At 47.9% G+C, this 12,548-nt stretch overlaps 1 protein-coding gene across 2 annotated transcripts in view; it reads left to right on the forward strand.

Moving 5' to 3' along the window:
- Positions 1–941: 941 nt before the first annotated feature.
- Positions 942–12,548, forward strand: part of ADAMTS9 (ADAM metallopeptidase with thrombospondin type 1 motif 9) — a 144,286-nt gene continuing 132,679 nt past the window's right edge. Inside the window, exons 1-3 of one of the 2 annotated variants that reach the window (XM_032801023.2) lie at positions 942–2,029; positions 2,727–3,103; positions 5,664–5,826. In XM_032801023.2, coding sequence (XP_032656914.1) covers positions 1,924–2,029; positions 2,727–3,103; positions 5,664–5,826 — 646 coding nt within the window. In that variant the 5' untranslated portion in view covers positions 942–1,923. The remainder of the gene's footprint in view (positions 2,030–2,726; positions 3,104–5,663; positions 5,827–12,548) is intronic. The other variant, XM_032801024.2, reaches the window with a different exon arrangement.

Genomic DNA, 12,548 nt, shown 5'->3' on the forward strand with positions numbered 1-12,548 from the left:
CATACACCAGCCCCACATGGGGTGACTTTTCAGGCCTCCACAGGTGCATGGTCCAGTGTGGGGGCTCCGCCCAATTGCAGTGACCCACTTTTGCTAAGAGCCAGGCGAAAACACGCACAAACAGTGGGTTTGCATGAAACGCCAAGTGGGCCCAGCAGCTTGAAGTTATTTCAGAATGGTTTGGTCTCTTTCCTATTTTGAGGGTTTATTTTAACTTGTTTGTACATGCACAATCAATTAATGGTGGGTACATCCAGATGCATATTGTATAGGCAATTTACAGAAAGAGAAGCAAATAAGGCAAAGCTGCAGGACTGCAATTCAATTCATGGAGGAATACTCCAGTTCAGCTATTCTGACAAAGGTCTGCATTCTGCTAGCCTGCTACGCCATCAACAATTAAACTGCCTTCTAACGCTGAACAAGGAACTTTATCAGAACTACAAAGCCATTCTTTCTTAGCTTCACTGTAGACCTGCCTAGAACATTTCCCCACCCCTGGCTGGCCTGGGTGACAGATTTAAAGAGACATAGCATGCATATCCTTGCATGGGACAATTTGTTGGTCTTCACATTCATTATGCAAAGTCTAGTGACTTTTGCTCCAAGTTCACAGAGAGTAAAGTAGTTTAAAAGTGCTAGAGAGATCATAAGTAACTTGCTTTTCATTTGATTAGAAGCCTTTAAATCTGACTATCTTTCCCCTTCCTGAAAACAGGGAAAAAATTAAAGGGACCACCTCAATTTAAATATGGAGCACAATTAAAACTAGATTTTTATATAAAACTTAAGATCAATGGAAATATTTTGAATTAAAAAATAAGAGTCAGTGTAATGTTTGGTACTGCTGGAAATGAAAATGACTATACACAAAACTGCGCCACATCCCCAATTTTAATTGTCCTAACTCTGAGAAATGCACAAGAAAACAAATAGCATCAAAAGTGGCAAGTTAATTGATTTTTTAAATTCTTGTACTTTTAATACACAAAAGTAAAGAGATTAGTTTGTTTGCAAGGTCTGGGTGTTGCCACATTCACTTTGCTGTTTTTATTTCTCTCATTCTCACTCCTCTGAACGCATTTAACACTGTTTCTTTTTCAGATGAACTATTCATTCCTCGAGGAATGAACTGATCCAAGTCTATAAGAACTGCATGTATTTTCAGAAATCCAAAGCCACTACGTGCAGAAGAACAAATAAGATTCAAGGAATCATTAGATTCTTCTGATCAGGCAGTTTTCAGTTGAGAAGGGAAAAAAAGGTGCAGAGCACGGAACAAAGTACAGTGTGATTCTTGCTGCAGTGTTCAGCTTATTGTATATCTCCCTCCCTCCTTCATCCCTCCGCCCCGGGAAAGGAGTCCTGGCCTAGGTACTGAATCGGACAAGGTCTTACTCCTGGAAACCCAAAAGCAAACGCTTCCTTGGAAGGGAAGAAAGTGACATGCTAAGGAAGCAGGGAGGAGCCCTCCTCCACAGAGGCGGGCCCTGGGCATTTGCTGTGCCGGAGCCCGCCCCCCTCCGGTCTCCTGAACTGGTTCCCAAGAACTCCGAGGGCACCAGCTAGAAGGGGGGGAGAGAGAGGAAAAAGCAGCCCACCAAAAGTGCAGCAGGCTCTTCCCTGTTCGTTCCCGAGCCCCTCTCACTACACTATGCTGGTGCATCCGATACCCCGTGCGCGATTAGTTCTCCTCCTGCTGCTGCTAATCTTCTCTCCGCTGGCAGTTGTGGTCACAGCAGAGCCCAGGGGGGACAAATCGGATGCGAGCGGTTCCCACTTTTAATAAAGTGAAGTTGGGGGGAGGAAGCTCTGAAGTTTTTCTTTTTCCGAGCAGCAGCAGGAGCAAAGGGTGGGGGCGGGGGTGGAATTAAAAGGGGGGAGGGGAAGGCTGCTCTCTGCTAAGGAACAGCTCGCACCACCATGCAGCTTGTGTTATGGGCACTGGGATTAGGAACACTCTTTCTCCAGGACGTCTTGAATGTAGCCACCACAGCAGCGAGGAAGCAGAAGCTGCATCCAAGACAAGGTAAGATGATGCTTTTGGCGTCTAAAGCTCCTTCAGGGGAAGTTTCCAGTTCTTTGGGCTGTTTCTTAGACCTCATTTTAACATGGGAGGAGGGGGTATTTCTACAACTCTGCAGTGTCAGTTTCATTGATTCCCCTTGGCTTGCCCTCAGTCACCACTTACAAGAACGTTAAAAGTTGTGTGCCCTTCTCAGGCTGGGAAAACACGGTGCACACAGGACAGGGGGACATGCTGCTGAACATGGTCTTTTCCTTGAAACCTTTCTGAAGCTCCAAATAGCCTGAGTCTGGAACCCCATTTTAAGTGGAGGAAGGGCTTTGGGCAATTGGCAGTCCCTGGTGGCTTTATAGAAAAGCTAAAGATTCTTCGTGGGCTGCTGGAGGCAGGGACTGTCTTTTTTTTTTTTTTGTACAGCACCGAGCTCCGTAGGGATCCTGGTCTAGATTAGTCTCTAGGTGCTCCTGCAATGGAAATACAGTACCACTACATCACCACCAGTGCCTGGTGCAGGCAAGCTAGTGGTGCATTGATTTGTTTTGTAAGCAGAGCTACCTATGTCCTCCCCCCTTGCTAGATACAACTTTAGAAAGCCAGGCCTTGCTGCTTTCAGCCAAGGTGAGTGTGAAAAAGCTACGTCTTGCCTGACCTGAGCGAGAGAGCGGTTCTTTACCGGGCATGTGTGTGTTACTGTTTGCAGCCCAGCTGCTGGAGAAACTGCGCGAGTTCGAGATCGTCACCCCCACCCGTGTGAACGAATTCGGAGCCCCCTTTCCGACGCACGAACACTTCAAAAGAAAGAGACGCAGTATTAATCCTGACACGGACCCTTGGGCCACCGACACCTCCTCGGCCCATTACCGGCTTTCCGCATTCGGGGAGCAGTTTCTGTTCAACCTCACGGCCCATTCTGGATTTATCGCGCCACGTTTCACGGTCAGCCTCCTCGGAGCCCCGGGGGTTAACCAAAGCCGGTTTTACAGCGAGGAGGCCAGCGACGTAAAGCACTGTTTTTATCGAGGACATGTGAATAGCCAGCCCCAGCACACTGCGGTCATCAGCCTGTGTTCAGGGATGGTAAGTGGCGTCCCCTCTGCCTCTGGGGATTTCCAGGTCTGAGCTTCGCCAGTGCTTCTGGCGCCGCCAAGCCTTGCTCCCAGGTGTTTGCGTTTACACGAAGCAACTCGATGCGGAGTGCTTTGCCATGGTCCTCTCGCCTGCTGTGGCTCCGCAGGGCAGCGGGGGGGTGGCGGATGTCCAGCAGCTCAGGGGTGGCAAAGCGCCGCACGCTCCCCTGCCAGGGTCTGTGGCAAGGGAAGTGACTGAAGGCTACAGCTGCGTCCGCCCAGCGGTACCCGAGCCCGGAACCTCTGCCGGGGCTGCCCCGTTTTCTCCGGCGCTCGCCAGGGGCAGGGCCTTTTTCCCACGCCGGTGGCCAGAAGCACCGAGCGGAAGCAGGGGGGTGGGGTCACCCCGGGGGCTGCTGGCCACACGGGCTGGTGCCTCCTGGCTGGACGCCAGCCGCAGTTAAGGTGGAGCGAGGCTCGGGGGCGAGGCCCCCTTTCCGTGCCCCCAGCAATCACAGCGAGTTAACCCCCCAAGGCGGGTCAGGCCGCTCCAGCCTGCTTGGTTTTTCGCCCTGCACGCGCGCCGCGCTGACTTGGAGGAGTTGCAAAAGTCTAGCCTGAAACTCTGCCCTAAATGGGGGGGAGGGGGGTTAAATCACGTCTCTCAACGTGGAGGGACGGGCAGGGGGTGCTGGTCCACTGCTGCGCCCCCCCCAACCCCGACAGAGCTTGCACGTGTTGGGGGGGGGTGTCTCCAAATTTCCACGTGGGGCAAACCCCTTCAGTCCCCAGTCCTGGCAAAAGGGCCCCCTAGTGGGGGCGGGGGCCAGTCCTGCAAGCAGTGCACCCCCCCCCCCTTCAGTGAGAAAGAAGAAACCTCCAGGGCAGGCAGCCGGGATCCCGCATACTCACCGCGGCGGCCGAGCTGCTGCTGCTGGGCAGTCCCATTGCAAGTCCCCCCCCGCCCTTCGGTGCTTTCCCGGGGGCTGCGCGCTCCCAGCGACGTCCCCTGTTTGTCGTTGCGCTGAGCCTTGGTGGGCGGAGGCGAAGGAGCCGGGCCCTGGTGGGGAGCTGCAAGGAAGCCCAGCAGCAGGCAGTGCCCTGGCTGCAGGACGGGGCCTGGCGCAGTTGCGAACCACTCCCCAGATTTTTTTCGGGGGGAGAGGATTTAATTCCCCTAATCCCCCACCCCACCAGTCAAGCGTGCCGCCTTAAGAGCTCTCCCTCCCTTACCGGGGACGACCTTAAGGAGGTGCGCGGCACTTTGCCAGCCCCGAGCCAGGTCTGCTGGGGTTTAAGGAGGCCGGAGGAGATGTCAAGACGCCTTCTCCATCCTCCCAGCTCGGGGGAAGGAGAGGAGAGGCGCTGCGGGGAGAACACAAACAGCTGTGCAGGAAGCTTGTGGGGGAGGAGGGCTTGTCTGGCTGCTTTCCCCTGAGCTGGGGCTCATTCCCTGGGAGCTGGGATGAGCCAGGGATGGAGGCGGCTCCAGGAGCATACTGCAGGGGAGCATGCAGACATTCTGGGTACAGTGCCCTCAGCTTGCCTGGGGGGGAGGGAGCTTAGTTATGAGCAGGGAGCCTTTCCAAGGATGATCCTGATCCATCCTAGCTGAGGGGTGACCTGTAGGACACTGGCCAGAGTGCCTGGGCACTTTGCTGATACTTTCCATCTCCTGGGCAGCCTCCACCTACAATCTTCCTGGTTAAAGGGGTTCCCTAGGGAGAACCAGGTGCAGCTGCTACCTGCTCCCTTTCGGCCCCCGACAGGCGGCCGCTAGCATACCTGTCCCCGGAGATGGAGGTGGATACGCTTTGCGCAAGGCCAGGGCATGTATGTCTTGTGTGGCTCAGAACTGGGATCGTGCTCTAGTGCCAGCATCTTGGCAGGAGGTCAGACTAGCTGACCCTCATGTCCCTTCTAGCCGTATGGTTCTATCTTTTTGTCTCATGGCGTACTTTTGCCTGGGAGTGGCATTTTTTCCCCGTGGCCTGCTCCACAGTCATGTGGGTTAGAAGCTTTGATATTCTCTCCTAGGCAGTAGCTTCACCCGGTGAGTTCCTTTCCCGGATCAAGCCACTGGATGCCATGCTCAGCTTGTCTCTGCTCAGAGTTGCTCTTGGCATATCTTATGTATGAGAAACAGAGAGGGCAGAACATAATAGGGCCCAACTCTGTCCTAAGATGTACTCCAGCACTTCCCATTGAGATGAGGAGTAATTTTGCAAACATATCTAAAGGAAGAACTGGGTCTAACATGTGTCCTCTCTTCACAGAGGGCTGAATTTTACTCCTGGTGACTAGTAATTTACACCATGAATAATCTCCCTGGTTTTAATGGGAGCAAAGTATACAAAGTAAAGTGCTACTCAACGTAGCAGAATTGGGCCAACAGCTTTCAGCCGCCCCAGATGTAGGGGTTGCTTGCCAAACTGAACATTGTAAGGAAGTGTAAATGCCCTAGAAACTTCTGCATGTTACCATGTCTGTTTTATACGGTGATTATGTAGGCCTAGTCTCTTGCATATTCCAGCTGGAAGCTGACTACTTGTCTCTCTCTTCACTCTTAGCTAGGCACATTCAGGTCTCACAAAGGGGACTACTTCGTGGAGCCGCTGCTATCGCCCGATGAACAAGAGTACGAAGAAGAGCACAATAAGCCACATGTGGTCTACAGACACAGTGCACCTCAAGAAGACTCACCAAGGGAAAGGCACACTTGCGATACTTCAGGTATTCGTTTGACTATTCCCCGTACAGTCACTTCCATGATTCTGCATTGCTGCATTATAAACCATTTACCGTGATATGGGAGGGGACATTGGCACTGTTTGGGCTTGAAGTAATCATGGGTGTGCAGTGAAGGGGCTATTGTGAACCGCTAGGTGTGGTGCTCTTTGCTTTGGGGATAGTCTTTTCTATTGTTCAGGTGAGGTACATCTTGTCTTTGACTTCTAACTTAAGAAGGTCAATGGGAGACCAAATTCTACCACTTCCATTGCCACTGTTGATCCCAGTCATGCCTACTGTGAGGTAAAATAGTCATCTCTGAGCTCTTGTGCCTTAAATGGCTTCTGTGTCTGTACCACCTTACTTCTCTTCCTTCCTAACCATAAGCCCTAAAATACACAATTTCTCCTGCACTTCAGCTGAAACTCACTTGTGCCTTCAACTTCCGTCGTCTTGCTTGCTATAATTCCTTCCATCGTGGTCTTTCTAGGCCCGATCTCTCCTTACCTGAACTGGTCCAAAATGCAATGACTTGTCTCTTCTCCCAACTTTTCCTCTTCCTTGCCAGAGGTTACTTAATGCTTTCGCTGATTAATTTACTTCTTGGGTCTCTTGTTTTCTCCCCATGTTTGGACATCACTCCTTGGTGTACTGAACCTACAGATGCCTCTTGTGAGGTATATTGCAACCTAAACACTGTGGGCATGAATCTGCCAACCGTATTCAGGCTGAGTGGTACGGTTACTCTTCAAGTAGGTGGGGTTACTCACGGAGTAAAGGTATGATTTGATGTAAGAGCAGCAGAATCTGGCTGCTTGTATGCATTAGCTTGTACACAGTGAGAATCTCCTTTGGACTATTATGTGATGCATTTGTATTGTATTAGTGCTATACAGAATTTACATTGTATTTAACACTTGTGGCTCATTGCAGGAGAGAGGATATAGGCAGTGGTTTTGTCTACATAGTTAGAGCTGGTATGGTGACAGAGTGGTTCAAGGAGATGTCCCAAGGCACTGATTAAAGACCAAGGTAGATTTAATGGTGATGGAAGCATGGTGGTACACACACGTGTACGCACATTTGGGGGAATAATAGTACATCTCACAAGGCTTTTATTGTTTGTTCTTCCAAGGGTTGCTGCTGGACTATGCCACTCTGGTTTCTCTCTTCCAGCTGTTTCTGCTCCCTTCTTTGAGATCAGATGCAGGAGACTCAGAACAGTTGGAAAGAAACACGGAATCTGGCACAATTCACCAGTAACCCCTCGAGGAATGGACCAGCAGATCTCGGAACCCATTGAATCAAAGGTAGATGGAAAGGCCCTGAATACAATTTAGGGTCTTTCCCTTTGTGGAGTGATCGTATATTGTTCAACCTTGTGACGCGTCTAATAGTTTCAGGTCAGGTGTTCGTGCTACACTAGCTTTCGCAAGAAATCAACCCACTGTATTTCTGCATAATTACCTAAGTCTTTTTCTGTCTTCTGCTAATCTGCTGTGCTTCCCCTTTTCCTCTGCTGCTTATTCTTTATTGCTCCACACAGTGTGGAAAAGGAGAAGCCCCAATAAGTTAAAGCTCTGTCCAAATAATAAGGTTCAAAATACCCAAAATAGGCAGCATGGTTCTGCCCTTCCCCAATTTCCGGTTCAATAATTCACCTTCACTACCACTAGAGCAGTGATTCTCAAACTTTTGTACTGGTGACCTCTTTCACATAGCAAGCCTTTGAGTGCGACCCCCCCTTATACATTAAAAACACTTTTTAATATATTTAACACCATTATAAATGCTGGAGGCAAATCAGGGTTTGGGGTGGAGGCTGACAGCTCGCGACCCCCCCATATAATAACCTCATGACCCCCTGAGGGGTTCCGATCCCCAGTTTGAGAACCCCTGCCTTAGAGGCAAGAGAGTAGCTCAGATGGCTTCAGGGAAAAAGTGAAGCCCAGCGACAATTTTCTCAAGTTTATCTTTAGGAGTCACCTTTGGGCAAACTGCTGTGTTCACACAAGCCAGGGGAAAAGGAAATGATCTCATTAGAATTTATGAGTTCAGTTGCATTGTACCTGGGATCTGTAGATGACATTAAACTTATACTGTTGCTGCAGCCAACATGTGAAAAGTCCATTTGTACTGCAAGTTAATGGGGAAAACGGAAATCCGCCAAAAGCGGAAATTCAACCCCAGATAAGACTTAGACCCCAAATCTGCAATGAGCTTTGCATGGGCAGACCCCTTTGCAAGACTGTGGCTTTATTAAATCTCTCTTTCTTAGAGGCTGTTGTGCACTGAAACGATTTCTACACAACATAATGTTTTCCAAGTGTGTTCTTAGTATAATGAAGTAGTTGTAGACATCCTCCAGTGTCTAAGAAAAGCTTTTCCCCCGAGCAATGATTGATAAAGTAGGGTCTTTCATTTCCAGTGATCTCCCTGAAACGTTTATCATTACTATTATTAGTTTTCACTTGATCAGGTCAGCTAGGGAATGCAGGCATATTTGTCTTTTTGGTTCTGCTACATTTTAATTAGCAGTTTCTTATAGCTGCTTTTTAGATCAATGCAGTATGGACTTTCCTGACCACATGCCCTAGCTCTTCTGCCATACAGGTTAATGGATTAATGATGTGTGTTATAACAAACTGTTGCCAAGGCTTTGCTGTTGTTCAGTATAGCAGGCTATTGTAGTTATGCTGAGGTCCTGGGTTATGAGGCTGTTAATAGCAGCTTCTCCTTGTTCTTTCACTGTTGACCTGTCCCATATCCTTCTCTCTGTGTCTTGCTTCCTGCCACAGTAGTTTGGGAGTTAAGAGGCGGACTTTGTACCCTCACTAACCCTTCCCTTCCTTTGGCCATCACAATAGAGTCCCAGCATTTAAGGTGATCTAGTCTGACCTCCTGTGTATCACAGGCCACCAGCAGCTCCCAGCCCATGAATGCTAAACCCCAAAGCCAGAATGATACCAAAGTATCACAGCCCTCAGAAGACTAGACTTTTCTGTGCCAGAGAATAAGAGGCACCAGTGTCCAATGCAACCCACAATATCAGGGAAATGATTAAATTAAATCTATCCAAATAATCCTGGCGAGTGACCCGCACCAGCACGCTACAAGGGAAGGTGAAAAAACCCCAAAGTCACTGCCAAACTGACCTGAGGACAAATGCCTTCCTGACCCACGTTTGTTGATCAATTAGACTCTGAGCATATGAGCAAGGACTAACCAGCCAAGCCCCTGAGCGAGAGAATGCTTGGTGCCAGCTCAGAGCCTATCCCACCCAATATGTCATCTCCAGCTGTGGCCATTCCTGATGCTACAGAGGAAGGAGATAAAAACCCTCCCAGCGTACACTAAGGGAAAACATCTCTTCCTGACCCCTGCAGGTGGCTGGCTGAAACCTTGAAACATGAGCTTTAGGAGCATAAGACATAAACTGCAAGTGAGCCCCAGGGCTGCCTCCTACCATCACACTCCTGTCATACAGTCGCACTCATAAATTTTGTCCAGCTCTCTCTTAAAACTAATTAAGTTGGTTGCCCCCACAACTTCTATTGGGAAGCTGTTCTAGAACCTCGGCCCTCTGATGGTTAGAAACCTTCTTCTGATTTCCAGCCTGAATTTGTTCATGGCCCATTTATATCCATTTTTTTTTCTTGTGCCAAGCTGTCCTTTAGCTTATGTAGCCCTTCACCCTCCCTGGTATTTACCCTCTCCCCCTCCCTCCCCATGTATTTATAGAGAGCAATCCTATCTCTCTGATTTATTAATTTTTTTTTTTTTGCTAAACAAGCCAAGTTCTTCCACTTTCCTCTCCTAGATGAGGCTTTCCATTCCCCTGATCATTCTACTGGCTCTTCGTGCGCCTGTTCCAGCTTAAATTAATCTTTCTTGAACATGGGGTGACCTGCTGAGGTGATTCCTCCCCTGATTTATATCCACGCAGCCTCTGGTACAGTAACTAACTAGACTTACTTGAACAGCATTTAAAAAATGAAGACTGGCCAGGGTGGATGTGAAATACCACTAGGGGGTGCTACGTAGACAAGCCGTCTGCGGCAGCCCTGCTCGCTCTCCTTGCTTCATGCCAGCAGAGCATTCCCACAAAACTCTCCCTTAGGTATTACAACGACCACTGGATTTTTAAGCAGTCTCGATTAGCAAGGTGGAGCTTGAGAGTTTAAAAAAATGTAATTTTAATCCAGAAGGGAGACTGCTCAGTGAAGGCGGAGAGCTGAGCTTCCTGAGCTCAATGGAGGGAGGGTCTGCCGCTGCTGTCGAAAGGAACGAGAATCTGTATTAGAATCACTTGATAGATTGTCCAGTGGACTTGATGATAACTGTGCACTCAGCTGTGTACACTCGCAGGTTGGTGTAGATTCATAGATTTCATGGTCACAGGAGAGCACTAGGACTATCTAGTCCATGGCACAGGACACGAAACCTTACCCATAATTTCTGCATCAAGTCCACAACTTCTGGTTGAACTAGAGCATACCGTTTAGAAAGACATCCAGTCTTGATTTAGTCCAGCTACGGTTATTACTTCACTGACAGGAAACCTCCCCTATATCTAAAGAACCACTGTGGTTCATCTCTCATTCTGTTCCATACCATTTCCAGCAGGGGTTGGATGAACATGACTTCTAACATACTCATTTTTTTCCAGACACACCTGTATGTGTGTACACGTCACACAAACTCCTTAGTTGTGCTTATATCTGTGGCTTTCCCCTCATAGCCTGCCCTCTCTACTGAAGTTGTTAATTTGATTTGTTGTTTTCAGAAAGTGAGGGATAGGAAGCCAACCCCTTCTGTGCTGTACGGTTCTTTATTTCTCTCTCGTGTTTTTCTTTTCATCTTTCTCTGGTTTTTGGTGCTTACCTTTCTTTCCTTCTGTCTCTTGTATCTCTCCTGGGGTGTGTGTTTGGTCAGTTTTGGTTAACTTATTTCTGATCTTTTGCTACTATTCTCTATTCATGCTCCAGCTCTTTTGTGGCTTGTCTGGAGCTTTCTGTTATAATTCTACCCATCTGTTGCATTTTGTTTTCTCAGTATTGTTCTTGCTTATTATTTACTCCCAGTTTGCCCATTTTTATATCTCTTATTACAGACCCCTTGCAAGAGTTATATTTTGAACAAGCTGTTTCTGTTCTTTCCTCCTTTGTGTTCCAACTGTGTTCTTTTATCTGTCCTCTTACCACCTGACTTTTCATTATGCTTTTTCTGTTTTCTTTCCAGCTTCGCATTTAAAAAAAAGAAAGAAAGAAAGAAAAGTTTATGTAGTGATATCACCTACAAAGTTTTGCTTTGCTATAGTACAAACTACAGGGCTATCAAATCCTGAAGAAGCTGCAAAAGCCCAGACTCCCCCGGCTACACCTCATTTTTCCTTCAGTTTGGCATAACAGATTCAGGCTGTGGCTGAAATAGACAAGCAGTTTTTTCTCATATCTAGTAACAAGGATCAAATGTGAGCACTGGCTGTGGTCCCCACTTTCATTGCTGGTATAGTAGTCCCCTTCCACTCGTTTGCCTCAGGACTGGGAGATAGCGGCAGTGGGTTTTCGATGGCAGTCACAAGTCATGTTGGGCCTAGCCCAGTAATGACATTTGTTTAAAGCAGAAGCATCCACTGGGGCAAAACTCTCCAATGGAACAACAGCACTCACCTCATTGGTTCGATGCTGATAAGAAGATGAGTCCTCCCCATCTTGAAAGAGAGCCAGGAAAAGGCTGTGCTGCTATTTCATATTATGGTGGTAAGAAATGAGAGCTGGTCTCAGGTTAGTACAGGACAGAGGAGCCCTGAGCTGTGGGAGAACAGGCAGAACTTGCTACAGCAAAGTCCCCTGCAGACACGGACTAATAGGAGGAGGAGAGGAAATGAGGTTATGTTGCAACCTTTTCTGTTCAGTTTTCATAACCCTACCAGTCCCTGAGCTTTCCTTGCACCAATGCTCATTAGGAGCCACTCTCGAGCGTAGAATGTTCTAGCACCTCCTGAAAGCGAATGCAAAAGTATCACAAGTGCAAAGTCCCAAATTCTGACCCGTGTATTTTGACTTAACATTCTAAATTCCTGCTTGATTGTTTAGCTATTGTGGATGGTTTTTTGCTAGCGGGGAGACAGGTGAAATGCAAAGTAGCTGTGAATTATTTGCTCCTCTCTTCAACAGAGAGGCAGCTTTTGCTGCAGTCATGTCGAGTGTCATTATTATCTTGTAGGACACCGATGTTTCCCAGACTTCTGGCCAGATGAATACTTGCAATTCCCAAAGGTGTAGGCTGTTGAATGTACGGTTATCGCATTGATAAGGTGGCCAAAGTAAATGGGTCAGCTCCTCCAGTGGTGTAAATCAGTGTAGCTCCATTGGATTCAATCCGTTTACACCATAAGTGGTTCTAGACCCTATTCCATAGAAGTAACCTGTAGACCTAATATTATGTGGATTCCATTTGGTCCTTTTTTTCCTTGAAAAAGTGTCTTTTTCTGATGATGATGTCACAAGAGTCATGGTACAAAATATGTCTCACCATGCAACTGACATGCATGACACCGAAATACTCAGTAACATGTCACTGATTGTCAGGTACATTAATGAGTAATTTGTAAAACATTACACTTTCAAAGTAGCTTTTAACAGGCCTTTCCTGCTGAACACAACACTGGAGAGTCACCGTAGCCTGGGGCCATTTGTACTATGGCCTGAGCTATCAGATCA

Source organism: Chelonoidis abingdonii, chromosome 17, assembly GCF_003597395.2.
Source record: "Chelonoidis abingdonii isolate Lonesome George chromosome 17, CheloAbing_2.0, whole genome shotgun sequence".
In the NCBI taxonomy this organism is placed as follows: domain Eukaryota; kingdom Metazoa; phylum Chordata; order Testudines; family Testudinidae; genus Chelonoidis; species Chelonoidis abingdonii.